We start from the raw sequence: 25,594 nt of genomic DNA on the forward strand, positions 1-25,594 counted from the left end.
CCTTAACGGAAGTATTTTTTGTGAAAAGTGTCAGCTAAATGAATAAGCAGTTGGAGGGATTTGAACCCAGCTCCTTGAGGTGAAAGGCAACTGCTCCACGAGTATCCTGGATGATATTAAGTCCATATTTTTAATAATCTTTGGATACATTAACTCTGTTCCAAAAGGTAATTTACTGCTTGCAGTGTCTGTCCTGTCCAAATGGACTGTCCTTGTCATCATCCCTCTAGCCAGCTGGAAAGAAGCAGCATCCTTCAAAAGGTAATTAATGCTCTTATTTTCTTGACTCACACTGGTGAACAGCTTTTTTTGTCCCATGAAAAAAAATGCCTGTTTTCAGAATTTCTGTCACCCGTAGTCTTTCCGTACCAGTAAAAGATTTCACCGGGACATTTTGGACAGGGAAAAACTGTACCAAGGCAGCTGAGTGCCAATTGTTGGCAGACTATTGCTGTACACTGAAGAGGGATGTTCCTGAGGCCCCTGACACTAAGTTTGTACATTTTAGGTGCAGTAATAACCTTAATATAAATTTATCAACCCTGCCTCAGAAAAATTCTAAATTGAGCACATCTAGTGTGCGGGACAGAAAAGGTTAAAATTTCACCTATTTTTTCCCACACAACACCCTCTTTATTGAAGCTGGACACAGCACTGCTGCGTCAGGAGCAGCGTGAAGCTTGGAGACGCTGGACCATGGTGCCATGCATAAGTTGCTCGGCTGCAGATGGACACTGAACGTGTTAAATAGTTTTTAAAGTGGAAAACACCATCCCCCCTGACATTGCGCTTAAAATGAAATATGTACACTGTCACTGCACTGGCAGGTGCTTTCTGGCCACTAGGGGGCACCGTCCCACCATGGACCCCCTCAGACGCGTGACGTCACGTAGAGCGAACGCAGTCTGCGTGCCAGCGCCACTTCCATATCATCCAGAGGAGAGTCCCGGCCCGGACCCCAGCGGAGCAGCATGCGGAAAGCCTCCTGCTCCAGAAGTCCAGCCATGTGCTGCAGGAAGTAGCCTTCGCAGAATGAGGTGAGGTCAGCAGCGCCGTGTGCCTGTGGGACAGATGACACCTGTTCAGAGCTTACACTTGAAACGCATCTGTGGGAGGACATCAGGAGCCATGAGGTGCCCTGGTTACCGCCCATCAATTTAGTGACCTTTGACCCTAAGTCCCTGTGCTCATCACATACTTCACATTTATTCATTTAGCAGATGCTTTTGTCCAAAGCGACGTACATCGCAGCAGAAGTACAATTTATGCATTACATTGAGAGGAGGAGACACAGCTGCAGCCATGAAAGTCTCAAGCTAACCTAGTTTGGTACCTACCATTTGCTGCAATCGAGTAGGTGCATAAGACACAGGACAGACAAATCCCAATACCCACACAATTTTTTTTTTATTTCTTTAAATAATATGATACACAAATGAGCAGTACAATACCAGAGTAATGGCTAAATAAAGGTTGGATCTGGAAAAGGTGGGTTTTCAGACCCTTCTTGAAAACGGAGTTTCCGCAGTTCTGAGTGAGAGGGGAAGGTCATTTCACCACAACGGACCCAGAACCGAGAACCTCAGAGCTTTGCCTTTCGTGCGCGGGACCACCAAGAGAGCAGAAGTAGATGAGCGAAGGGGCCTGGCTGGGGTGTACTGGTTGATCAAGTCCTGTAAATAGCTGGGAGCAGTTCTATTGATGCATTTGTACGCAGTAACTAGGGTTTTGAATTTGATTCGGGCAGCTACAGGAAGCCTACACAAGAGAGAGTTGCAGGAGTCCAGACAGGAAGTCACCATGACCTGGACAAGTAGTTGGGCAGAGTCAGTAGCGAGGTAGGGACGGATCCTACGACTATTATGCAGGATCTAGCTGCAGGACTGGGTTGTGGCTTCAATATGCGAGTCTGTCATTCTCTCAACATCAATCCTTACTTCCAGACTCTTGGCAAAGGAGCTAGGCAGAACGAGTGAGTTGTCCGGTTTGAGCGAGAGGTCGTGACAGGAGGACAGGCCAGCTTGGAGGTAAAGAATCTCTGTTGTGGAAAGGTTGAGTTGGAGGTGGTGATCATACATCCATGAAGAGATAGATGTCTGACGCACCAGAGGGAAAGGAGAGGAAGAGCTGGGTAGTAGCAGTGGTATTTGAATCCCAGGGAGGAGGTGTAGCTGGAGAACAGAAGACGACCGAATACCAAGCCCTGTGGAACATGCGTGAGAGGCAGAGAAGGAGAGCTCCGCTAGACCACTTGATAGGATCTGTCAGAGAGGTAAGACTCAAACCATCTTAGTGCCGCACCTTTGATCCCAAGCTGGTTAAGAGAGGAGAGTAGAATCCGGTGATTTACAGTGTCAAATGCTGCAGACAGATGGAGGAGGATGAGGCAGATACTGCCAGAAGGGCGGTCTCAGTGGAGTGACCAACTTTGAAACCAGACTGATAACCATCAAGAAGATGGTTCCAGGTGAGGAAATTGGACAGGAAAGAGAGGAGAAAGACCGGTCTGTAATTTTCAACCAGATTGGGGTCCAGGAAGGATTTTTTTTTTTTAAAAGAGGTGAAATTAGAGCAATTTTGAAGGCAGCTGGGAAATGTTCTGAAGGAGTGATGATGGGATCGGATCAAGCGAGCAGGTGGTGGCTCTGCGCAATATCAGGAGGTCAGCGACTTCAGATTCGGAGAGTGGCTGGAAGTTGGAGAGGATAGCTTTGCAGGGAGGTCCAGCGTGAACCAGGCAGGTTGATGGTGAGAATTTATCAGTGATCGCTTTGACTTTGAAAAACAAAGCAAAGTCTTCAGCAGTGAGGGAAGAGGAGGTGGCAAAGAGTGTGTGGTTCTTTTGTATGCAGACTATATTTTGTTGTGGAAGGAGGAGGTTTTAGCTGAAGAGACAGCAGACTGAAAAGCAGCTAAGAGTGACTGGTAAGCATCCAGGTCCGAGGGAGTTTTGGATTTACGCCATCTTCGCTCTGCAGCCTGGTCCTGTTAGCACGTAACGTATCAGACAGCCCTGGGTAGCAATGGGGTGTGCTGGTGTGGAAGACAGGGCAGAGAAGAAAGTGTTAGTGGCATCATGTGTAAATAAATCTGAGAATTGTTGAGCAGGAAGGAGAGAGAATAAGTTGCGGCGACAGGTGACAACGGGTGCAGGAAGAGACAGAGTTAGTGGTGATTGAGGGTTGAAAGGAAATGAAGTGGACAGAGAACGGGACAGCCACAGTTGTGGGAAAATACAAGGTCAAGGCAATTGCCTGCTTTGTGAGTAGCAGGGGATTGAGACAGGGAGAGATCAAAGGACTGTAGGAGCAACAGAAGGCCGCTTGCATGAATGTCATCAAAATGCAGTTGAAGTCACCCAGGAGAATCAGCGGAGAGTTGTCCCCTGGCAGAGAGCTCAACAAGATGTCGAGGTCATCCAGGAAGCGGCCAAGAGGGCGATAAAGGAAAACCACACCAAGAGTGATTGGGGCAGATGCTTTTCTCCAAAGTCACATCTCTCAGAAAATACAATGTGTTCATTACATTAGGAGGAAGAGATGTAGATACAGATGTGATTCTTAAGTACAATTATCTTCTTTTCACCATATGAACCAATGTTCATCACACAAGTAGCTGCATGAAACTCAGCATATCGACAATTCCTGATCACACAAACATTGATGTACATTACAGAAATAGCAGGTCTTTACCTTGGCAGTACGGTAAACGCTGACAGCGTTGTCCAGGTTGATGCACTTCGAGCACAGGAGTTCACAGTGCCGCTGTAGCGCCCCCAGCTGGAACAAACTGGCTGCTACAAGCAGCTGCAAAAAGATAATCCAGGTCCAACCATGTTTGTCTCTCAATATGTGTAAGGCTACAAATCCCACCACCTGCTGCCTATGTGTTTGGTGCTCCTCACCTCAAGCAGCTCAGACACAGAGAGGGGCAGGGACTGCACAGCTCCACAGTACAGGTAGGACATCATCATCTGAAAGATGTGAACCACACAGTCACACACATTAGAGCTGCCCCTCTTGGACTCTGAGGACAGGGGTTCAAATCCCAGCTCCTGCAATAGTACTTGGTAAAGGTACTTACACTGATTTACCTTTTTGGACAGCAGGGTATGTGACTTTGGACAATTGTGTCAGATGAGCAAATATTAAATGTATCAATATTACAGGCTGCTTTGCTCACGTGAAAAATGCTGTATTTCACATCGCTGATTTCAATGCCCTCAGCAGCGTCTGAAGAGCCCAGCAACACCTTGAACCTGAGCAGAGGTGGAACGGTTGGATGCTGCAGTGGAAGAAGGAGTCCCGAGTCCCCACCCCCAGCCCCGAATCACCCACCGTTCAGATGCTGTGATCAGCAGCACCCTGTGGCCGTAGAAGGGTCTCCCCTCCACCAGGAAGGTAACATCTGACATCTCGCTATTGTTCAGGAAGTGCCGGTCTGGGGGAGGAGATGCAAGTTAGGGACAGGGTGGGTAAAGGCTCACGGGCAGAGGGGTGTGGGGACAGGACCTCTTACCAAGCAGTGCCGAGACAGTGGGCTTCCCCTCTGGGATGGCAGGTGGCGGTGCGCTCCCGTAGCACCGGCTCAGGAGGGAGGCCACCTGCTGGGTTATAGCCTCATTCTGGAGGGCAGAGAAATTGTCAGTGGTGGGTCAGGGGTTTCATGGGGTAAGCCCTGACTGCCCTCACCTTGGTGCCCTTGAGGATGGCGAAGAGCAGCGGCAGACCAGTGGAGACCAGCTCCTCGCAGTACTCATCTTCCCGAATGGAGCTGAAGTCACGCAGCAGTGACAGGGTGGCGCTGCCCTGCTGGTGGGCGGAGCAGAGAGACTCCAGCCACACGTGCAGCGTCCATGGTACACCTGTGGGCGTGTGTGGGGGAGAGAGCAGTGAGCAGCCAGAGGAAACACACACAGGATGTTCTTGTCGAATTTTTTTTTCCCCAGAGACCTGAACTGGGTGATGACTGCAGTGATATCACCTTAAGATGTGGTACCATGTTAAAGAGTAAATATGATGTGGACAAATGCCCCCCCCTCCCCTCCGTTATCCATGAGTCATGTGTGGTGGTGCTGGGAGCCCAAGGACCAGTACCTACCGAGGGACCGCAGCTCCATGGTCACATCAAGGTAGCCGTGCTCTGCACTGTAGTACATGGCCTCCTGCAGTGCCTTCATGCGTGCCTTGCAGAGCCCCGGGACACCCCCCTCAGGGCTGGGAGGGTCGCCCTGCCCACCACAGTCACCCTCAACTCCTTCCGCCAGGATCTCCTCCAGTGACAGCACATCTTCCTTTACCTCCCTGGGCTGAGTCAGCAGCTTCCTCAGCACATTCCTGGGGGGTTGAGGCTGCTGTTAGACAAAGGGGGTGGGAGGCATGCACATATACACACGTATAGAGCTGGGGGGGATGGTACCTGTGTCCATGTGCAGCTGCGTGGCTGAAGCAGTTCATCTCCTCATACAGAGAGGAGGCGAGTACCCCCCCATCGCGAACCCTTAGCAGGGGGTCAGCCCCCCGCGCCAGCAGCAGGCTCACCATCTCATAGTTGCCTGTGGGGGCGGAGGGGCATTGGGTCAACACCTTCCAAACCATCCTCACTCCTGTGGTGTCTGGATATGACTGATGGCCATAAAGGATCAGGAGCTCAGCTCCGCTGGATCCCTTCACATTCAAGAAGCGTTTCAACCGCTGTTCCCTTCTGCAATTATCTATGTACAAGCAGTCCCCGGATTACGAACGAGTTCCATGCCCAAGTCTGTCTAAGTGGGAACAGTTTTATGGTTCCTATCCAATGGCAGTTATTCACATGTTTTAGTATATCGTGTACCTTCCCATGCATAAGAAACACTTCCAGATACAGTAGAACATCTTTAACAGTAATGTTACGTCCGTATGTGTAATACGGAGAGAATGTGCGTGTAGGTATTTAAAAAAAAAAAAAAAAAAAAAGTGGAAATAAAGCACTCGGTTTCAATTGTGATCATTTTCCTGTGATAGATCACATTTATGCTTTGGTCCTGTGGTTAAGAGGATAAAAATGAGAAATTAAAACCAAATGCTGTAACACACGTGAGACAAATTTTTAATAGAGTAGGCTTCAGAGGGAGTGTGGTTCATAACCCAAGGACTGACTGTATTTCAATGTTACTTCTCTTGTAGCTACTGGAGGGATGTGAAGCAGTAACATGGTGGTGTGTCTAAAACTGTTCACATCACCTGGGGGTGCTGCTGCCCCGTACCCACCTGCTGCAGAGGCCAGCTGGAGGGGAGTCTCGGCACAGCTCTCCTGTCCGTTCCTGACAGCAGCTCCCTCCACGCTGGCGCCGGCATCCAGCAGGAGCTTATGGTACAGAGTGGAGTCAGAGCCCATTCACTCGTACGCGCTGGCCAATCAGAGGGCACCCCTCCCGATCTCACCTGCACCACGGAGATGTGTCCATGCAACACGGCAAATGTGAGGGCTGCCCAGTGCCGGGAGTCTGGGTGAACCGACGGGTGTTTTGGGGAGCAGCTGGGAACCTGAAACAGGGTCAGTAATGACAAAGGTGAAAGGTCAGACCCCCCACCACCCCACGATGGACACTTACAGCCACATCCAGGTTGGCCCCAGCATCAATGAGCATCTGGACAAGCGCCTCGTCCCCCGAGGAGCATGCATACATCAGTGGGGTCATGCCCTGGGGGAGATGAGGAGGTCACCTTGGGTTTTCTCATGGGAGCAAAAGGAACAGGGTTCAAGTCTATTCCACATAATCATGCATGTTTTTTGCTTCTGTACAAATAAATCTCATGAAAATTTACAGTAGACTTACATGTTTCTCCAAAGCCACTTACAATGATTTACCTATTCAGTGTACGTACCTGATTAAGGACACTACAGCATGACATGGGATTTGATCCCAGGTACTTTGGACTCGACATCAGGACTTCTAAGCGCTACACTCCCTCCTCAGATAAGAAGTGAGTAACGGGACCAGGATCCTGACCCCCCCACTGTACCTGGTCATCCATGCTGTTGACACCATCAGGACCCAACAGCTTGATGGCCTGACCGATGAGGTCGGTGCGACCGCAGTTGAGCATGCGGAAGCCCAGGTCCAGCTGGAACTTGTCCGCTGCTGCTTTGGCATCGAGCCGCCGGAAGGAACTGAAGCAGCACTCTGGCCTGTGGAGAAGTGCAGTGATTTGTATAAATATTAAAACCCATAAACAAATACCTTGCAGGTCCTTAAATTTTTTCATATATCTGGCACTTCTCTCTAGAGTGAGAGGTAGGATTCAAACCTGTAACCAAGTCTGGATCCACTTACCTCAGCTGTCTGGGTTCACAATCCAACCCTGGCAGCAGCAGCCTAGCACTCTGGCGCACATCATCACTGTCCACGAGCGGGCTGCGCCGGTGCTCCGCGTGGACGATCGCGACCCGCATCCACTCCATGAGCGGCGGCAGCAGCAGGAAGGGCCTGCAGGGGGCGACAGTAACACAGTTCAGGGGTTCTGCTGCAGTGTGTTGCAGATTGTTCCGGCCATGGCCCCAATAGGTATGTTTACAAACAGCGCGTGCGGGTCACAACCCAGATATGTGATGGCTGTCAAACCTGTCTTCTGTACACAGGGCCAAAGGTGACTGGAAAAAAGCACCTCACCCTAAGGTATAGCAGTGGTTGGAGCTGGGCTTAAATCCCTCCTGTCCTTACCTCTCCTTGCTGAGGGCCATCCTGGGTGGGTCCAGGTTCGGGTTCTCCATGGACTCCATCTGTGGGCAGCGCAGGAAGTAGTAGAGCGTGTGCAGGGCGTCGGGGGCCCATGACACAGGCTGCTGGCGGGGATGACGGGAGGGACTCAACCCCGGGCGGACAGCACTCAGCCGCTGCATGTGATGCATGCCTCGCGACACCAGGTCACCTGAAGAGGAATACAAACACCGTGGGGGCCAGAGTCAACACACACAAAGATCCACAGGATTTACTCGCTCATACGGCAGGTTAATTCTTACTGTATCAGTTCAGTGCAAGTACTACAAGCGAGGGCACGACAGCAGGAGGTGGATTCGAACCCAATGCGGAGGACCTGCTTCAGCCCACATTACTCGTTATTACTGGGGGAGGTCGGTTTCTGTCTGATCTTTCTCTGCAATGTGTGTCCTTTTGTGAACTGCTCTCTGAGGCACCTCTGTTGCTCTGTGGCCAGCAGGGCGGCAGTCTGTTTACACTGTGGTCACAGCTCTCAGTGAGGAGGGGAGGGGGTGGGGTGCTGTGCTTCCTTTGCTAATTACTGAACACTCCATTAGTGTCCCAGCAGCACAAGAGCACCTTCATACAGCAGAGCAAACACACACACTGCTGTCTTTATGGTGCTCGGCTGTCAGCAGTCGTCATGCTTTCCACAACATCGCAGCTCCTCGAACCCGAGCCCCAGGCTGGCCTCGGCACAGCAGACCCTTCGTGCCTGAGGTTTCCAAGCACAAGGACACATCTGTGGCCACTGGACTTTTGTGCATGTGTGTTTGTCACACTACTGCTGGAGGGTGCTCTGGTTTCCTCACACACCCTCCACGGACATGAGTCAGCGGCGGCTTCTCCCACTCACTGAGCTCCGAGATGCTCCCCACACAAGTGGCCAGGAGCGATTGCTCCAGCGTGCGCAGCTCCAGCTGGGCGTAGGCATCCTCCCGGCTCTCGGCGCCCGAGCGCTGGCCCTCGGCGTAGGGGCTGAAGTGGGCGGGCAGCGACAGCACCCCTGTGGGATGACGGAGAACTGTTGAGCTCCTACAGCAATAAAGAATTATCCTCATTTATTCGTTTATCTGATGCTTTTCTCCAAAGTGACTGACAGTGGGAGGCTTTTACACCAAACCACTTACGCTGATTTACCCATTTATACAGCAGGAGGTTGGATTCGAACCTGCGTCATGTCTCTGTCTACTACATTCCCCACTACCCCTCTAGCCTGAAGGGTTAGTGTACTACAGAAAGTACTTCACTTTTACCATGAAATCTAGGCCATTCCAATACCATTCAGACAGTTAAACATCTCAGATCTATAAGATTACAGAACAGTCAGGATTTGGGTCTGGACTCATGAACAGAACGGTTGTGTGGTCACAGCCCCTAAAAAATGCCCTGCTGTTGTAGCACTGAGCGGCAATGTGTAAAACCACGTACAGAACAGTCATTCGAATATGCAAAAGTGCTAAATTATGAGGCCCGTGAAAATGACTGAATAATGTAACATGGCTTTTACATCGCAGTAGGCGCAGTAAAACACGGTCTCAAACCTCTTAATGTGCTGCAATTTCATCGGGGAGGAGCTGAAGTTCTCAGCACAGCCCCAGTCGACCCCGGTCCAAAGCCTCAACCCCCCCCCCCCCCGATGGGATTGGGCAAATGGCCCAACAGTGTTAACATCCCAGAATAAAATCAGGGTCGAAATCCCTAAATGACACAACAAGGTGCAGTTTACAGAGCAGCCACAACTGTCCCCCCCCCCCCCCCCCACAATAGCTGGTGGGGGGGGTGCGCTCTGGGACTTGGTTGGCATTTCCTTCCACCGCCATCTCCCCATTTTCAATGTAGCGGAGCCGTTGCCATGATGAGAGGACGTTCTACCTCCCTCCCTCCTTTGGCCACGCCCACCCAGGAAACGTGCACACACACATCTCTGTGGTGTGTTCTGGGTCCGTGGCTTAACTACATGTGCAAAGTACATTGTTACTTTGGGGGGGGGGGGGGGGAGTAGAATTTTATTAAGATATTTAATAAAATTAATGAACACAACACCAATCAATATGTTCCTCAAGGGTACAACAGCAGGGACCTCTTCAACTACTAGGGCTGAGAGCCCAGATCCTTAATGGCACTGCTTACCGTGGGGTCCCGGGGTCAACCCAAACCCTCACCGGTTGTTTGATGGCAAACATTTGAAGGAGATGGAGGACAAAAACACCCAACTGACAGCAGGACCATGAATCCCAGCAGGTGCCTTAACCGCTTGTTTACCATCAACACCCTTTTATGACTATAAAGCCAACAATATCCACGTATTACGAAGTCACTTATGGCTCCGACACCCTGTGTTCCCACACGCACCTGTGGGACACACTTGCTGCAAAGTGCAGCTCTGAGCTCACATGTGCGACTGCCATGTGGTGGAACACTGGGTAGCAGTGGTGCCATCAGCTGGCTGTGGGTTCAAACACTGCAGACAGACAAGGAAAGTTAACCGATAATTACATATCACAGCTTAATAGCCAAAAATAGCGATATTAATTAAGAAGATGAAGGCTGGGGGGTTAGGGTGTAAATGGGAAACTTGCGAGAGCGACAGGAGTCAGGGGGCTCACAGTGGACCGAGTGGTTCAGCTGCACATTCGGGGTAATTACCCAGTCTGAGATGCTAATGGAGCGGGGGAGGGCGGGGTGGGGAGCCGAACCCCTCCTATGCCGGATTGCCCTTCGTTGCCCCTACCCAGGTTTAGGTAATCTTGCAGGGGAGGCCCCTCGAGACGTACCCACCCTGGAGCGGACAGCTGCCCCTTAGGAACACGGCACTTACTGACCGAAGCCGCGGTCGCTTCCGGCTGGATGCTCTCAAACATCAAAAGACCATCTTTCTGCAGAGGCGTTTTCCAGCACCAGAGGGACACGGTACTTCGCTCTGTTTTTACTGCGAGGGCGAAGGGCGCGGAAGGAACGTCGGGATCCCCGATTGCGCCCGGCGACAAGCTGCGTTAATGGCGTTCGGCCCTTCGAACCGACACCTGCTTTCCGGTGGTCCAGCGGTCAGTAGCCACAGCGCGGCCGGACTCGCGGCAGCTAAGCGAAGAAACATTCGAACCGGGAGCCTGGCTCCGCGCTCCTCACTCGCCGCCCAGGACGGAGGCAGCAGATGCCGTGCGCCGCTGGGGAGCGGCTGGTTCCGACAGTGAATTTTTAATGAAGCGCGGCGACACCTCCGATGGGTTCGAGCGGTGAGAAACACATCAGCGGGATAAAAATAAAGTGTTTGTCGCATGCGGCTCAGGCCTCCTTATCTGGGCGCCTGCGCTTTATCTGCTCTTCGGGGCCCATTACTCAGTCGGCCCTGGCCGACAGGGTTCTGGCAGCCGTCCTGCAACGCCCCCGCTCCGGAGGCAAGATGGGGGTTTGAGAGGTTAAATGTGGATGTTGTGTTATCACCCCCACAGTGGGTCCACCTTCAGCATGATGGGGGAAGGGAGGTGATCAATCACACCGAACGACATCCAAAAGAGCAGAATAGCCCAGAACAAGAACCCCCATGTGTCAGCTACACACCTGTACATTTCAGTCATGTTTTTCAAAAAGTTTCCCTTCCTTTGACACGCTAAAAAATAAATAAGAATAGCCAATAATACTAACAATATTCATGTTGCACTAAAGCTTCTGTAATGTTACTGAAGCAACAAGTGGAAACTTTTGACGGCCCTCAGAGTTTGGTTGCCGCAAAGCTGCCGTGCCAACAAATCCTCCACATGACCTCATTAGACCCCCCCCCCGGGTAAATTCCAGCCCGGCAGAGAGTAGCTGCACTTTCTCATTATACATAAGATCCTGCGTTGAAAAATGTGCGAAAGCCGTTCGTTTTAGCACCAGAGCCCTGGGAACCCACCGGTCCACTTAGCATCTCTCGCGGTGGGACAGAGGTTTTGCCCCATAATGACTCCACCGCCAGAACTACACAAACTACAAGTTCTGGAATAACGCTGTGGCCATAAAACACAACACTGCAACAAGGCACACCGCACACGCTGACTGCACTCAAACACTTCAACATCTCCCACAATCCTTTGCTCTCAATTACTGCATTTTTTTTTTTTTTTTTTTTTAAATTCATCTATCTGCATCTTCTCTCCAAATTGACTTATGAGGTTTCTGCACTAACCTCCTTACTCCGAGTTCCCCATTTATACCGCGGGACAATTCGTTTAACCTTCATTAAGCAGGTGGTGGGTTTCAAACCCACTTTCTTTGATTGCAAGTCAATGGCTCGAATCACACCACCACCTGGTAACCATATTCACATTTACAGAACCTCCTGCATCCCGGCAGCCTTTAAACTGAAAGGGAACACATCTGGAGAGACAGAGCACTGCCTGTATTACTCCGTTTTACCGCATTTACTTGGCTTCGACAGAACAGGGCTGCTATGTGTGGGTTCAAAGCGAGCGCCTTTATACAGAACAAAGAACAAGGCAGGTGTGTGTATTACAGCTTCCTTAACTGCTTCCCCTGAAGTGCTGTGATCAGATCATTTTGGACCACCCCCCCCACCATCACCACCACCCCAGCAGGGCTACAGAGCCACCATTCTCCACAGCCTGGTGCCTGGGGGGGGGCGGAAACAGCGGTACAAGGGCCACAGAGAAAGCCTTTAGATGTGGAGGCTCCCATGAGACACAGGCTCTGCTGTGTGTGTGTGTGTGTTGTGATTAGAAGGCTGCAGACCATCAACTCCACTCAGCCCCAGCAGACCACACTCCCTTTCTCGAAGAGCTGGGATAGAGTTACCAGCGTGTACGTGATGCAGTCTCAGCGAGCGGCTGAGGTTCCGATCCCCACGTACATAGCAGGGTAAACGGAACTGACTTCCTCAAGAAATTCCGGCACTTTCTATCAGTCTGCGGTGATCTCTGTGAAAGCTGAAAGTCGGGGGCTCTATAGGTGGCCTCACCCCAGCACATGGGCGACAAATGAGTATTGGAGCATGGGCGCACCACACACACACACACCAAGCGAGCACTGATAGTGCCTGCAACTCGCTCTCATTTTACAGCTTTACAAACATAATAAACCAATTTGTTCTTCACAGAAAACAAATACATTTCAAAGTCTGAGATCAATGGACCTTCAAGCCAAAAGTCGCTGATTTCAATCATGGCGGGAAAATCGTGGTTAAAACATGGCGGAAAATTTTCTGTTAGCTTCGACACCAGTGTAACCAGAGTAAAACCTGGGTAAACAAAAACAGACTTGGCCAGCAGTTACACTGCAGTCTTTGTTCAGCCCAACACTCCTGCACACTTTTTTTTTTTTTTTTTTTTTTTTTAAATATTTGTTCTTTTCATTTGACACTTTTCTTCACAGCAACTTACACCAATTCACCCATTTATACAGCAAGGTAATTTTTACTATATCAACTGCTGGTGCCACTCAAGGGTCCAAAACCTAAAGTCTACAGACACTGTTTTTGCCTGATTTGGTGTAATGAGTTTCCTCTGTCCCTCCGAGCTGCTGAACCCCTCCCACATTGGAGAAGGGTCTCGAATCCATCTCCTTCAGAGCCACTTCTCTCCTGACAGCTCCATGAGCCCAACACAATCTGCCACGATCATCTATGTGTTTTCTATCTGAATGCGACTTCTATAGGAGCAACTGGAGGGATGTGAACCAGCAACATGCCGTGTCTGATAAATTAATGACTGTGTGGGACTCCTGAACGCGGTTTATTAATGAAAGTGGTTTGTGTATCAGCCATTAGTGCCCTCGCTATGTGCCGCATCATTCTGTGATCTTTACAAAGTCTGTGCAGCTGAACCAAATCGGAAGCAAGTTATCACATATTCACAAACTCTCACACACACACACACACACACACACACACACACACACACACACACACACACAGAGAGAGAGAGAGAGAGGGAGGGGTGTGTGGACCTGACTGCTGCCGAGGAGCCGCCACCATGGTATAACAAAGAGCGCTCCTCTCCGCACCCTCCAGGACGACCTTTGACCCCGACGCCTACCAGAGACCTCGGCCGGATCCTCGCACCCTGGAGCGCGGAGGCACACGCCGCTCAAAGGGGACCTTGTTCCAGGCGACAGAGGTCCGTTTGCCCTCGCTGCTCCGCTCGGCTGCTTCCTGGTGAGCGCTGCATCGCGGTCATTCCAGTGACCCCACGGTGGGGGATGGGGGGGGCGAGTGGAGATTTGCAGGTGGCCAAATTCTCCACATTCGCATTTATTCACGTGACGTTTTTCTCCAAAGTGACGCATGCAGTTAAGCTACTTACACTGATTTACCCATTGGTACAACAGTGCAATTCATAGTAAAAGTTTTGTCACAAGTTATCATTTTTTGGCAATTCGAACCCGAGGCAGCAGCTCTAACCACTACGCCACCTGCTGTAATCATGTCAATGTTGTAAAACGAACCGCACGCACCCGAGCGTTTCCCCCCGTGTGCGTCTCGGCGCGAACAGACACCTCGCTCACTCTGTGTGAGAGGGGGACGATGACGACGATGACACACACACCGGCTTCGCACACTCGCACCCCTGGACCCACCTGACACGGAGCCAACTATAACATCCTTCCTCTGTGAGCCTCGAACCTTCTCCAAGAGGCCCCTGCCAACTCCGTGTGTTGTTTATGGCAGAGCACATGGGAGCCATAAGCCCCGCCCCCACACCAGGAGCTGAGATGACACCAGATTGGGGGGGGGGGGGGGGGGGGGTGCAGGGTTGAGCCCAGAGGACTGAACCCTGCAGCAGATGCGAAAAGCAGGCAACGCTCTCAGAGTCACAGCCCCCCTTCTGCTTGAACCCCTGTCCATGGAAACCTGGAGCAGGATGTTCCAACACAGCAGGTGAGTCTGTGCCAGAGTCCTTCCTCCCGCTTCCTGTCTTCTGCAATACATACACACACACACACACACACACACACACTGCAAGAGAGGAGCGCCGGGTGGGCGTGTCCCCTGCCTCGAACCCGCGCTGCAACGACATCACTACAGCGCGACCTCACAAATTCACCTACACCCGAGTCACATCCCGGTGCGGCAGCTGCTCCGCATGGAACGGGAAAGCCCTTCGGAGGGTCGGGTTAATACGGCTCAGGGAATCACGGGCACGCAGCTACCAGCGGTACGGCCCGGCGACGCCACGCGCCGCCTCGGGAAGGCAAAGCGCACCCCGGAACATCGGAGCCGCCCTGCCCTCTGGAAAGCGGCTCAGGGCTATTCGAACCCGCGCTGCAAGGTTTGGGAACGGCTTCTACCCCAATGCTGCAAAAACGTTGAACACGCGCTCAAATGTGCGATTATCAATAACGATGCCGGACTCTCGCTTTCGCAAGTAGACTTTGCGCCGGTCTCTCCAAGCTCATCACTTCGATATCTGCTCATCATTTTGGCTATTTATTGGCATCTCTGTGTGTATGTAAGCAATAAACGAGAGGCTCACGCTGAGCCCCGGCCTCAACCAGGAAACACGCACCGCGGAACTAGAGATGAACGCGACACATCTGGGGTGGCTGTGCATACACACAGCGTATATATATCTATCTATATACTGTACAAATACACACACAATTCATCCTCACGTGATCATTTGGATCATAATGTCGTTATACGGCAAGGAGCGTTTCAGCAGACTTTAATGTCACCTGGGTTGTGTATTATGTGACTCATGACTGGAAACCTCGTGCAATATTGAAATAAGATGAACGAAAACTGTTGTTTCGACCGACCTCTTCGTGTCGGGAGGAAAAACGACCAGCACTCTTACCGAGAGGGAGGAGGCCCGTGCAATTAATACAAATATGACCGTTACGTACCGAGTTTCGTGCTGGGGCTGAGGGGCATGAGTGATTTTCTGCATTTTATTTTGGTGATCAAACAACCAGTTATTTGGAAATAAAATGCCCTGGCCTGTGCAGTCATTTCACTAGCTGCTCGCCACTGACCGCCCGTGTGCAGGTCGACCCAGCTGTACCGACGGCCGGAGTCCAACAGCAGGTCCCGTTCCCCGATTGGTCGGGTACAGGAATATGCTAATGAGGCGGGGCTCAGGCATGCACTGGTCTCCTGCGGCAAGGCTCCACGGGGAGGTGGGCTATCATCTTGGCAGGACCTGGGGCAGGAGGAGGGAGATGTGGGATGTGGCCCGGGAGCAGGACCCCGGGGACGGGGTTCGAACTCCCACTGTCGCTATGGAGACGGAGAGACTCTTACAGGGGACAGGGCTCATCTCTCTCCCCGTTTCTCATGTTTCCAGAGTAATCGCTTCCCCAGCTCCCCTCCTCGCTTTCCCACGAGTCTGAGCGTGGCGTCCGCGGCCGGACAGCAGCGCTTTGGAGGCGCCGGGGCGGAAGCGGAGAGAGCGCCCCCCAAGGGCCTGTGGGGTGGGGGGGGGTGTCACACCGATATCCTCGGCCCCGTGCCGGCGGTACCCCGCTGTCTGTCGGTGCACCGACGGCTCACGATACATCTTAATAACACAGATGAAAACTCAATCGTTTTTCCTTGTAGCTGCTTGCCGGAAACTAAAAACCTCAAACAGGGTGAATTACTACAGTGAATACAGCGCTTTCCAGCTCTTCCTTCTTTCTCCCATTCATGCGCAATGTCTTAAATATGGTGTAAATGTGCGTCAGTAGCTCATCCGTAACCGTGTGAACGAGCTGCACGACGGACCCCAGCGCTTTGCGTATGCGGCAACAGACTGTACCGAGTTTTTACATTGTTTTATATTCTCTCTCTTTTCCGGCTGCATCAAACTGGGCTCTGAAACCCGTAATCTGGATGCTGAGGGGGATGCTCACCAGCAAGGGGCGCAGTGATTAAGCCTTACACTCAGGGAACCTGGGTTGGAATACCATCGCCTACTGTAGTACCCTTGATCAAGAATGAACTGGTACAGGTAAGTCAGCATACATCACGTGAAGAAGTTCTCCAAGTTCTCCAATTGACTGCTTTTCCAGAGCTCCGCAATGATGACAATTCAAGACTAGTCTCTCTCTCTCTGTGTGTGTGTGTGTGTGTGTGAGACTCACAGCTCTCTCCACTCGTGTCCCAGCGCAGCAGACACGCCACACTGAACCTCGGTACAGAACAGACACCGATGTTTCCTTCATTGTCTCCTGGAAGGTGTGCGTTGTCCAACCAGGTGACCTCACCCTCTGAAACAAGTCTTTTGGAGTGTGGGAGGAAACCAGAGCACGTGGAGGACACCCATACAAACTTCATGCAGACCGGGCCAGATTCAAACCCAAAGCCCAGGAGCTGTGAGGCACCAGTGCTACCTGCTGTGCCGCCTGCCCGGTCACACAGAACCTGAATGCCTGAAGACCTCGGCCTTTATTTAAAAGTAACAGTTTTTACGAGGTGCCGCTGCCGGCACCTGCCCTCCACCGGCCCCTCACAGTGACGCCCCCCCCCTTAGGAAAGGGGGGGGGGGGGGGTTCCCAGTACAAACACGGTAACAAGGAGGACACTTGTTAAGAGCCCATGAGGGACGAGTTGGAGCATCAAATGTGTTTTTAACTGAGGCCAAAGCAGGGCAGCATTTTCCCACAGATTTCACCCCCTCGGGGGCTAAACATCGGCCCCGTATGGATGAAGAGCTCCAGATATAACTCCATACTTTACAACACAGGGCAGCAGGCGGCACAGTAGCAAGAGCAACCAACCACCTTGCCCAGGAAGAACCTGGGTTCAAATCCCAAACCGACACAGTAAAAACGACCTTGCTGTATAAACGGGTAAATCGGCGTAAGTAGCTCAACACTAAATCACTAAATGAAAGCAAAAATTAGGATTTTATGGAAAAAGGGGAGCAGTGAAGCCACGCCCCATTCTGGCACCCAATCAAAAGGCCAAGAGCGATGGGACACACCCCTCCCGCCAGGGTCACTGTCACAGCGGGGGCATCGCACCAACTGGAGCGGCAGGGTGTGCGCGTGCGCTTATGCATAACGCTGATACGAACACGTGACACGAATCCAGAGCGATGTCCCCATGGTGTCGTCCTGCTTCACGTCGTATTTCAACTGAAGTTACAAAACGAAACACGGTCCATTTCACTCTGTCCTGCTCAACACTTCCTCCAATGGTCACATCCATCATCTGCCCAGAGGTTCAACATGTAACCTCGCAACCGAAGGACCCGGGTTCGAATCCCGCCTCCTGCTGCGCTTCCCCTCATTGGGGAACTTACCCTGAATTGAAGGGTAAAAACTGATGCATAAGTGGGTAAACCAGCGTAAGAGACAACACTAAGTTACTCGGAGGGAAAAACACAAATGATGGTCAAAACAGGTAAGTGATAAATTCAAAGAAAAGAAGCACAGAGGAGACTGACAACTTGTGGGGATTTAGACGTAAGCGTCACACGCGTCTTAAAATTAATCATAAAATAATTAAATAATCAATTAAAAACATCTGGACCCCTTCCTGACCCCTCAAGGTCACAAGTCGGTGCCGAGCGTCCGTCCCACCCCCATGGTGGGTCAAGCAAACCCGAGTCCCTGTCCCAGCGTGCGCGCACACGGCTCGCCCCCGTGTTCCTCGCCGTCTCCAAACCCCACGCTGCACACGAACGTCACAACCCAAGGTTTCCATCTCGGCGCTGACGCGTCTCCCCCCTCATCTCAGGCTGCAGGGACACGTCCAACAGCACCGCGTTTTCCCACACTTTATTGCCAGCCGGGCAGCGCGGTGGTTCGGCGTCCGCGGGGACGTGGTGGGCGGGGCACGAGCCAGCATCGCGCTAATGGCTCCAACCTCACGGGGTGGGGGACCGCGGCCCCAGAAGGGGAGCCCGTCGCCAGCCGGCCCCTCCCGGCCCGCCGGGTATTTCCCCGCCAAAACCGCAGCGAGGTTCCGGAAAGGCCTCGCGCAACAGCGTCGGAACGGACCGCGAACGGGATTCGGCGGGGCTGCGGCTCGGCGCCTGGGATTTCCTCCTCGGGGTCACAGCATCCCCCCCACCCCAACAAGTTTCCCAGCATTCAACGGCAGTCCGACAGCCCCGAAATGGCTTGGAACGGCATAACCGTCCATTAAGGATTTTTCCAGCCAAAGCCACGCCGGCCAAGCGGGCCTCAAACCGCACTCGCCTGCCGGGGTGTCCCGCTTCCTGTCAGCTGCCATGGCAACAAATTGCCTCTTCCTGCGTGCGGTACTGCACCGTGCAGCCGAGTACGCGGCTACATACAGCGATTTACCATTGATACGGCAGGGTAGTTTTCACCGCATCAGTTCAAGGTTAATACCGCGATCCAGGGCATTACAGCAAGAGCTGGGGTTCGAACCCCGGACCTTAAAAGGATCAGGGAAACAGCTCTGACCACCGCACGGACTAAACCGTTAGATAAGCTGTCGCGGGGGGTTGGGGGTACCGCTGTATCCACCCCGTGCGGCCAAAGTGAACCGTGTTTGTTCATCGCAACATCCAGCATGGCGGTGGGGGGGGATTCCAGACCAGGTCCCTGTGAACGCAGATCAGTTTCCGCCGAGTGCGAGACTTAGCGCCGCATATTAACCCCGCCCCCCCGGTGAGTCAGCTTAAAGACCGCGGCTCGTCTGGAGGACGGGGGTGGGGAGGGCGCTCACGGTCACTCCTCGGTCACGTGGACCGCTAGGGCACGGTATCGACAGCGGAAACTACTGGAACAATCGGCAAGTTTATAGTTCGTACACAAGTGCAACAAGCGCCGACAGCCCACCAGTTTAGACGGAAAGCCCACAAATCACGTTCCGCGCAGGTCCCGCCGACGATTTCGGCAGGTTCTCGTTCGACGCCGGAGCTCCTTTATGACTCATCATCACAATAACGACTCAAAGCCATTATCTCATTAGATGTTTGCTTCCGGTTATTTATCGATAAACCGTCGCCCAAAAGGGCTCTTTGCCGCAAGACGCATTACAGGACCTGCCCGCGTGTGTGTGTGGGAAATAGGGTGTGATGTCATAATGGCCTCCTGGAAAGTCACTGCACTTACTGGTGGAAGAAGAACGTGGTCCAAAGGGCACGGCCGCCAACGCGGCCTTACCGATACTTTTACCGCACCTTATTACCGGACACTAAGTGCAGGGGTTGGAGAGCGGAAGAACCCTTAGGCGACGTGAGGAACTCTCCATCCACGCCGACTGCCGAGAGCCGCTCCGAGCGTCCGCTTCCTGACAAACTCATCTGTTCACGAAAGAAGTTAAAGTGTGAGGGTGGGGTGGGGGTTTAAGATATGCAAATAAAGCTTCAATTATTTCTGCACCCCCCCCAACCCCCCGGGAAGACAGACAGCCTTTTCTCTCCGTTTGGATTCGGTCAAACTTTAAAGGCCTTGTGTCACCGAGGGCCATCACACCCCCGCCCCCCCCCCCACCGCCGCCTCTAACTTCCTGTCCGAGTCCGGTTGCCATGGAGACGGCGCCGGCGCGCGGAGAGGCTTCCGCAGCTGCGAATCCGATGCGCTCACCGACCCGGCCCAAGAGCGGCGCCCGGATGGCCTCGCCCGCCCCGAGGTGACCCACGCCCCACCCTCAGTCGAACCCTTTGAGCGGCAACAGGAGCGCTATGGAGCCTCAAACACGCCAGAGTTTCACGGCACCTATATACCTTCAACGCAGCGAGAACGAGTTGGCGCCGGCTTCCCAAGGTGCTGCTGACCAACACAAAGCGCCACCCTTTTGTGTTTCCCTGAATCCCCACCCCCCCCCCCCCAAACCCCACAGGTGCAGTGCCCTTCACACACTATTTTGGATGATGCAGCCAAGGAAAAGGGAGACAGTGTGTGTGCCGTGAAGAAGCCTCTTCACTGCAGGGAGGGTTCCTCCCCATAATCCGTCTGTCTGTCTGTCTGTCTCTCTCTCTCACACACACACACACACACACACACACACACTTTTCAAATGATTCTGCTGCTCCAAAGCTGAGCTGGTAGACACATGTGGGCCCTCAGTCACACAGGAAACTGGCTGTTCCACCCCATAGACGCTGAGACACGCAGCACTGCGTGAAGACGGCCCCCCCCGATGCATTTACCACTCTCCAAAGCAAGTTACAGTGGTAATTTTTCTTGCACCGATTAATGCACAGGGACATTTTTTACTGTATCAGCTCAGAGTAAAAGTACCATGATCCAGGGTACAACAGCAGGAGGTGGGATTCGAACCCAGTACACTACAGTACACTGAAGAATATCAAGTAGAAAGACAGCAGTAATGCCGAACCTGTTCACGCAGCTGCATATTTTACCACAATTAGGTAAGGGTGACATTTTTGCTGAAGGGGTTGACAGTCCCCCCCCCCGTTACTGCAACCATTCATGTTGCGGCTGCAAACAATCTCATAATTCAGACTTTTCTCCCTTGTCAAACATGCATTGGAGTGGATATGAGGAAAGCTCTGCGTGTGCGAGACGTCCAGTGCCACTCATCCATAAACACACACACACACACACACACACACACACACACACACACACACACACTTTCAGAACCGCTTGTCCCAGACGGGGTCGCGGGGAACCAGAGCCTAACCCGGCAACACAGGGCGTAAGGCCGGAGGAGGAAGGGGACACACCCAGGACAGGACGCCAGTCCGTCGCAAGGCACCCCAAGCGGGACTCGAACCCCAGACCCACCGGAGAGCAGGACTGTGGTCCAACTCACTGCGCCACCGCACCCCCATCATCCATAAACACTGGAGGTTTTTAAGACTTCCGAAAGCCGAACTTTTTCTGAAAACACATCTGACCGCTGGCCAGTTTTGCAGAGCATCCAGAACATCTCCAGCTCTTACTACCGGCACCACAGGAACGGCGACCGCAGGACCGGCAGAGAAAAGCCCAGGTTTCCCACGCGTTGTTACCGCGGGGCGTCACACGGCTGGTAAAGAGCAGCAGAAAAAAAAAAAAAAAAAAAAAACCATGACCGGTTACGGTCCAGGGCAATAAAGGGCGTCGCCCACATTGCTTCCTGCAGGCCGGTAGCCACTTCCTGTATCGATAAGTGCCGTTAAGCTGAGGCGCCCTGCTCGTCCACTAAGTCTGTTGTGCTGCCGCACGCACACACCTCCCTCAGCATGGGAGCTGCCAGAAAAAGATCCCGTCGACCCTATACGAGCATTTCGGCAAAAGCGGTAAAGGGAAATAAAGTGAATCGGGTCTTGGGAGGGGGGGGGAGAAAAGGGAGGCAGCCTTGTTATTGGAGCCGGGGAAGTCATTTGGGTCTTAAAGATTTCCAGATGCGGGCCTGTTTGGCGCATGAGAGGCGCTTTGTGCCGCCGATACGGCCGTCCAGCTCCGCGGGGCCCGCGGTGCAGGAAGGCCGGTCCGGTGCCATCTGTTCCGGCGCACGGCACGGCCAAACGACCGTAAACACGTGGAAGCGCTCGTACTGCCGGACGAACGGATAATGCCTCTCCGGAGCGGAGCTCCCAGTCGAGGCGAAGCCGCCGCCAGCGCTGCCTGCGAGGACGCGGACCCGACGACCGTGCGTCGCATCCTGTCTGCTTGAGGGCGAGATTCTGGTCATCATGCCTTACTAACACATGCAGCTTGTCGCCATAGTTGCTGTAAACACCTGCACCTAGTTACCATACCTCCCTAACACAAGAACAGTTACCATGGTTACTGTAAACAAACGTCTGTAGCTGGTTAGCATGTCTCCTTTAAACATGCACCAAGTTGCCATAGCTCCTAACTGCCTAGGTGAAGCAGGGGTTACAGTGACTGATGGAGAGAGGAGAGACCCCACACACACACACACACACACACACACACACACACACACACACACACACACCACTATTCGGAAGCGTGAGTCTCGGCTGCTGGCCTTTCCTTTCATCCTTGCTAACTATCCCTGCTAGTGAACTCGACAGACCTGAGGAAGGGAGGGGGGAAAAAAAAAAAGGAAAAAAAAAAAAAAAACAGCAAGGAGTCACACTCTCCTAACCAGTTTGAGCTCTTCTTCAATTAGCATACAGTGTGATTAGCATTAGAATTAAGGTAATACCTTTATAGACCCACCCTCCACCCACATTCTTTTGTCAGCTTCGTGGCTGAACCCTTCCTTGATCCATCCCTGTGCTGCTCCTGCCTGGGAACGGATCATTTAGAGGGAAAAGAGGAAGGATCGCACGATCGTCTCCCATTTCGGCCAGCGATGACGAACCCCGCCCCCCGTCGTTACAATTTGTATTTCATTTTATTCTCATCTGCGGTCTGGTTCGCTTCAAACGCTGCAGTGAGAACAAAGGGTCACTGTGCGCCTTGGGAACTTTGCTTAGACTGGAGCTGGAGAACCACAGACTGGCCCTAATTAGGATGTGCAAACACAGCACTGCAGGCGGGACCGGGCACAAACACCCCACTGAGGGGTGTGTGTGGAGGAGGCGCATTCAGCACACTCATGTGTGCGCGCACCACACACACACACACGTCAATGGGTCACCTACTGAGGCTGGTGTCACTTGTCTCTTAACCAGGGTGTGGAAAGAGCACTGAGCTGATACACACTGCAGGAATGTGCCTGTCCTCACACACCATGTAACAAAAGCGCCTGTGTGTGTGTGTGTGTGTGTGCGTATTATAATTATACCTCCAAACTGCTACACAAGTCGTCCGACACTGTTACTTGAACACGTGACAGCGTTATGTAAAGGAGCACCTGTTTGCCGGGACTTAGACCCTGAAACGTTCTGGGCTGCGGCTTGGTGCCGTTGCCATTTTGCTGCAGTACAAATAAAGAGCAGAACAAAACCAAGGCCGCCAGATGGGATTTAAGGGTAGAAGCAGAGGGAGAGCGTCCTTGGTCATCACCGATCACACCTGTGACCGTTCGGGGGTTCCCTGGCAGCTATGAAGCAAAGGCCCTCGAACCGAAACATGACCGTCTTTACATCAGCGCAGTCTGGCTCACCACCTTGCCATCGCACTGCGATCTTCACATCGCTCGAAACGCCGAGACTTTGTCTCTTAGCAGCTCCTCTTGCCTCCTTCATCGGGTTTGACAGCTGATGGTGTTTCAGCCTGAACTGTCATCATCATCATCATCTGTCACACTGTGCCCTCATACCGTTTGGACACTAGGACACCTGGACAAAAGCATCAGCTAAATCAAGACTGATCATCATCATCATCATCACTGACAGTTAAAAAGCTGTCAAGCCACTAGATTCGCTAACGAGCACATGCACAGGTTCAGGTGTCTCCCTCGTCCCCGAGACTGTCACTTGCAGGGGGTCAGAGGTCAAAGTAAACACACCAGTGACGTCACTCACCGCTCGCATTCTTCCCGCAGATCAGGTGCTCGTAGGGCTGCAGGACCCCCCACAGCTCGGAGTCGTTGTTCACGGCGCTCTCGAGCGCCTCGGCCGTCACCACGTGCCCCCCGGGCGGACCCCCCTCGGCCGCCGCCGCCAGCGCCCGCGCGCCCACCTCCTCCGTCAGCGCCTCGGTGCACGCGCACAGGCAGATGGCCGCGTGCTCGTGCACGCGCACGGACACGCGCGTGTCCACCATCCAGCGGAAGAAGCGGCCCGCGGAGAGGACGAGCCCGCAGCGCGCCGACGTACCGCCGGCGGCGCGCCTCCCCGCGCTCATGCTGTGCAGCGAAAGCGCCCTGACGGCGGCGGCCACGCAGCTCTCGGCGAGCGGCCAGCTGAGCACGAGGCGCACGGCGCTCTGCACCTCGGCGCGCGCGCAGCGGCAGTACAGGACACTGAGGCGCTGCGCCTCGCGGGACGCGCGCACCAGAAAGCGGCGCAGCAGCACCGAGAGCCGCCGCACCGCGTCGCCGGAGAAGGAGGAAGAGGAGGCGCCCCGGCCGCCGGCGGCGCGGCGCAGCACGGCGCCCACCTCCTCGTCCGCCCACGGGAAGTCCTCGAGCTCGGGCAGCCGCGGGCAGCGCGACAGCAGGTCCTCCGGGTCCTCGGGCAGCGCCGCGTTCACCGCGTCCCAGCTGCCCGCGCGGCTGTTCGTGGAGCCCGAGTGGAACCACCAGGCGGGCCGGGGGGGCGCGCCGCCGGCGCACGCGCCCGCCTGCGACGCGGACCTGGACGAGGACAGGCTGAGGGAGCCGCACGAGCCGCCGGCGCCGTAGCCGGAGTCCAGGGTGAGGTCCTCCAGGGTCTGCATGGCGGGGCGTGCACACCTCGCCTCGGCTGCGCTCGGACCCGCGACCCCTCCTCCGCTGCCTGCTACGCGCCAGATGTTCTGTCGGTTCTCAGCTCCTCCTTCACTCGCATGCTTTTCCCCACACTCGCTCACTCACTCACACAGCACCTGGGCTGCACGCGCTAGCTCTGCCGGATTCAAACCCTTGCGGATCCCAGCACTTACCTGCGCTCCGGGGCTCTAATTGACGCTGCCCATTCACTGCGGGCTGTAGTACGCTGAGACCACGCCCACACAGCCTCCCTGCAGCGCGCCAATGAGGAACCAATAATATTTTCCTAGCCAATCAGAAACCGGCAACGGTAGAACAGACCACGCCCCGAAGCCCGTCCTTCATTGAGATAATAAAGTTTTGAGACGGGACCAAAACACGGTGGATGTTGTCAAAGACGTTTTGTTAATAAAAAGGCTGCATGTTGCTCGTTCAAAAATATTCCAACAGTACGTGCCTGGCTTGCGCAGCAACAGAAACGGTACTTTTCGTACCACTCGGGCCCGAACAGTGGGACGGCTGCTCTCGTCTCGGTCGGCGAATTTGCAGTGACAACAAACAAGGTCTCGCCGGCGACTGCTGTGCGCGGACAATCTCGACCGAATAAAGCAGGACGAGTCACGATAATCGTTCAGAGTCGTTTTGCACACTTTCCCCGGAGAGACTGTGTCTGTGAT

At 53.4% G+C, this 25,594-nt stretch overlaps 1 protein-coding gene across 1 annotated transcript; it reads right to left on the reverse strand.

The window, feature by feature from the left end:
• Positions 1-12: 12 nt before the first annotated feature.
• Positions 13-25,416, reverse strand: abtb2b (ankyrin repeat and BTB (POZ) domain containing 2b). Its single transcript, XM_029251689.1, has 18 exons — positions 25,091-25,416; positions 24,031-24,948; positions 8,595-8,744; positions 7,703-7,910; positions 7,316-7,468; positions 7,005-7,170; positions 6,593-6,682; positions 6,423-6,524; positions 6,249-6,345; positions 5,419-5,554; positions 5,101-5,336; positions 4,692-4,864; positions 4,519-4,624; positions 4,338-4,440; positions 4,183-4,258; positions 3,905-3,973; positions 3,693-3,806; positions 13-1,060 (listed from the first exon to the last, which is right to left on the reverse strand). The coding sequence occupies exons 2-18, from the start codon at positions 24,884-24,886 to the stop codon at positions 872-874; spliced, it is 3,024 nt and encodes a 1,007-aa protein (XP_029107522.1). The 5' UTR covers positions 24,887-24,948; positions 25,091-25,416; the 3' UTR covers positions 13-871.
• Positions 25,417-25,594: the final 178 nt, after the last annotated feature.

Source organism: Scleropages formosus, chromosome 5, assembly GCF_900964775.1.
Source record: "Scleropages formosus chromosome 5, fSclFor1.1, whole genome shotgun sequence".
Lineage (NCBI taxonomy): Eukaryota > Metazoa > Chordata > Actinopteri > Osteoglossiformes > Osteoglossidae > Scleropages > Scleropages formosus.